Source organism: Cebus imitator, unplaced genomic scaffold (assembly GCF_001604975.1).
Source record: "Cebus imitator isolate Cc_AM_T3 unplaced genomic scaffold, Cebus_imitator-1.0 Scaffold18, whole genome shotgun sequence".
In the NCBI taxonomy this organism is placed as follows: Eukaryota; Metazoa; Chordata; class Mammalia; order Primates; family Cebidae; genus Cebus; species Cebus imitator.
Genome location: NW_016107333.1, coordinates 7253748 through 7255251, shown reverse-complemented (window position 1 = coordinate 7255251; position 1504 = coordinate 7253748). Strand labels below are relative to the sequence as shown.

Here is a 1504-nt window from a genome sequence, read left to right as displayed (position 1 = left end):
GTGGCGCGTGCCTGTAGTCCCAGCTACTCAGGAGGCTGAAGCAGGAGGATCACCTGAGCCCAGGAGGTTGGGGCTGCAGTGAGCCATGATCACACCACTGCACTCAGCCTGGTGTTCAACAGAGCAAGATCCTGTCTTGGGGGGAGAAAAAGAGAAAAGAAAGAAAATGACATTACCCAAGTCCAGTGAGGCTATGGTTGGAATTCCATCTTTGACACTACCTAGCTGGGTAACCTTAAGCCAGTGGTCCTTCCACAGCCTACAGCATCAACATCACCTGGGAACTTGTTAGAGATGCAAACTCTTGGGCTGTGCCCCAGCCCACCAAATGACAGTTCTGGGCGTGGAGCCCTCCAGGTGGTTGGGATGCCCCTACTTTGAGAACCATGGCCTTAGGCAATTCATGGAGCTCTTTGAACCAGAGTTCCCCCCACCTGGAAAACAGGTGAGAATCCTGCCCACCTGCTGCCACTGTCGTGGGGAGGCTTAGAAGAGAGGATGCACTGCAGAGTGCCCGCTGCCCGGCATAGGAAGGCCCCTCTTGCAGGAGCCCCCGCAGGAAACTTGCAAGTTTATCTTGTGTTTTCCCAGCACTTGGAGATATTGAGTGTTGATGCTTTTTATTGCTTTCTCCCCTTCCTCATTTTATGGTTAGTGATTTAATGGCTTATTTGCTTTCCTGTCTGTTCTCTCATTTTACATTTACTGATTTTTTTTTTTTCTCTTTTTTTTACTTTTCTCTTTTGCAGATAAAGACTATTTCCTGATTGTGATTCAGAATCCAACCGAATAGGCCACTCTCCTGACTCCCTGTGTCATTCCTTAATTTAATGTCCCCCAAGAATGTTAAATGTCGATCATGTTAGCAGACTAGCATGTGACAGTCACCTTGGAGCCCACTCAGACCAATCCAATGACCATGTGTGGGCTGGCGGCTCTTCCTCCCCAACCAAAGGAACCCCTGTGCTGTGCCGGCCTTCCCCAGAGTTCCCAGAGGGCCCTCTCACCTCACTTCCAGGTTTTGGAGCAAGAACTCGCGAGAAGCCTGCACCCAGCTTCCTTCTGACCTTCAGTTCACTTTGTTGCCCTTGGAGAAGGCTGTTTTTCTTTAAGTAAAAATAACCAAAATGCTTACCCTGCTGTTGTGTCTTTAAACACCAGGTTGAAAAGGTCTCTCTCTTCCTGTGTAATCACACATCAGCGGCCTGGTTGCCTCCTCCAGCGATGGTGGGAGATCATGTTCATGGCCTCCAAGAGGCCTGCTCTTCTTGTGCCTGTGGCCATACTTACTGTAGCTTGGTGTGTAATTGGTGCCCTGGTTTCTGGGCCTCTTCGCCCTAGTCCCCCTTTTACCATTTCCCACTGCTGTCAGTGTTGAAAGGCTTTTTTCCTACTATGCTGCACTGGGGAAAGGAAGAGAGCAGTGCTCGCTGAGGACCTGGAATGCACCCGGTGTGTCATATACAGTAGCTCTCACCTTATGGTACCCTCTGTAGACTAGAGC

At 49.9% G+C, this 1504-nt stretch overlaps 1 protein-coding gene across 1 annotated transcript in view; it reads left to right on the top strand.

The window, feature by feature from the left end:
* DYNLRB1 (dynein light chain roadblock-type 1) overlaps positions 1 to 1169 on the top strand; it is a 22754-nt gene extending 21585 nt beyond the window's left edge. Inside the window, exon 4 of the mRNA XM_017513940.2 lies at positions 750 to 1169. Coding sequence (XP_017369429.1) covers positions 750 to 793 — 44 coding nt within the window. The 3' untranslated portion in view covers positions 794 to 1169. The remainder of the gene's footprint in view (positions 1 to 749) is intronic.
* Positions 1170 to 1504: the final 335 nt, after the last annotated feature.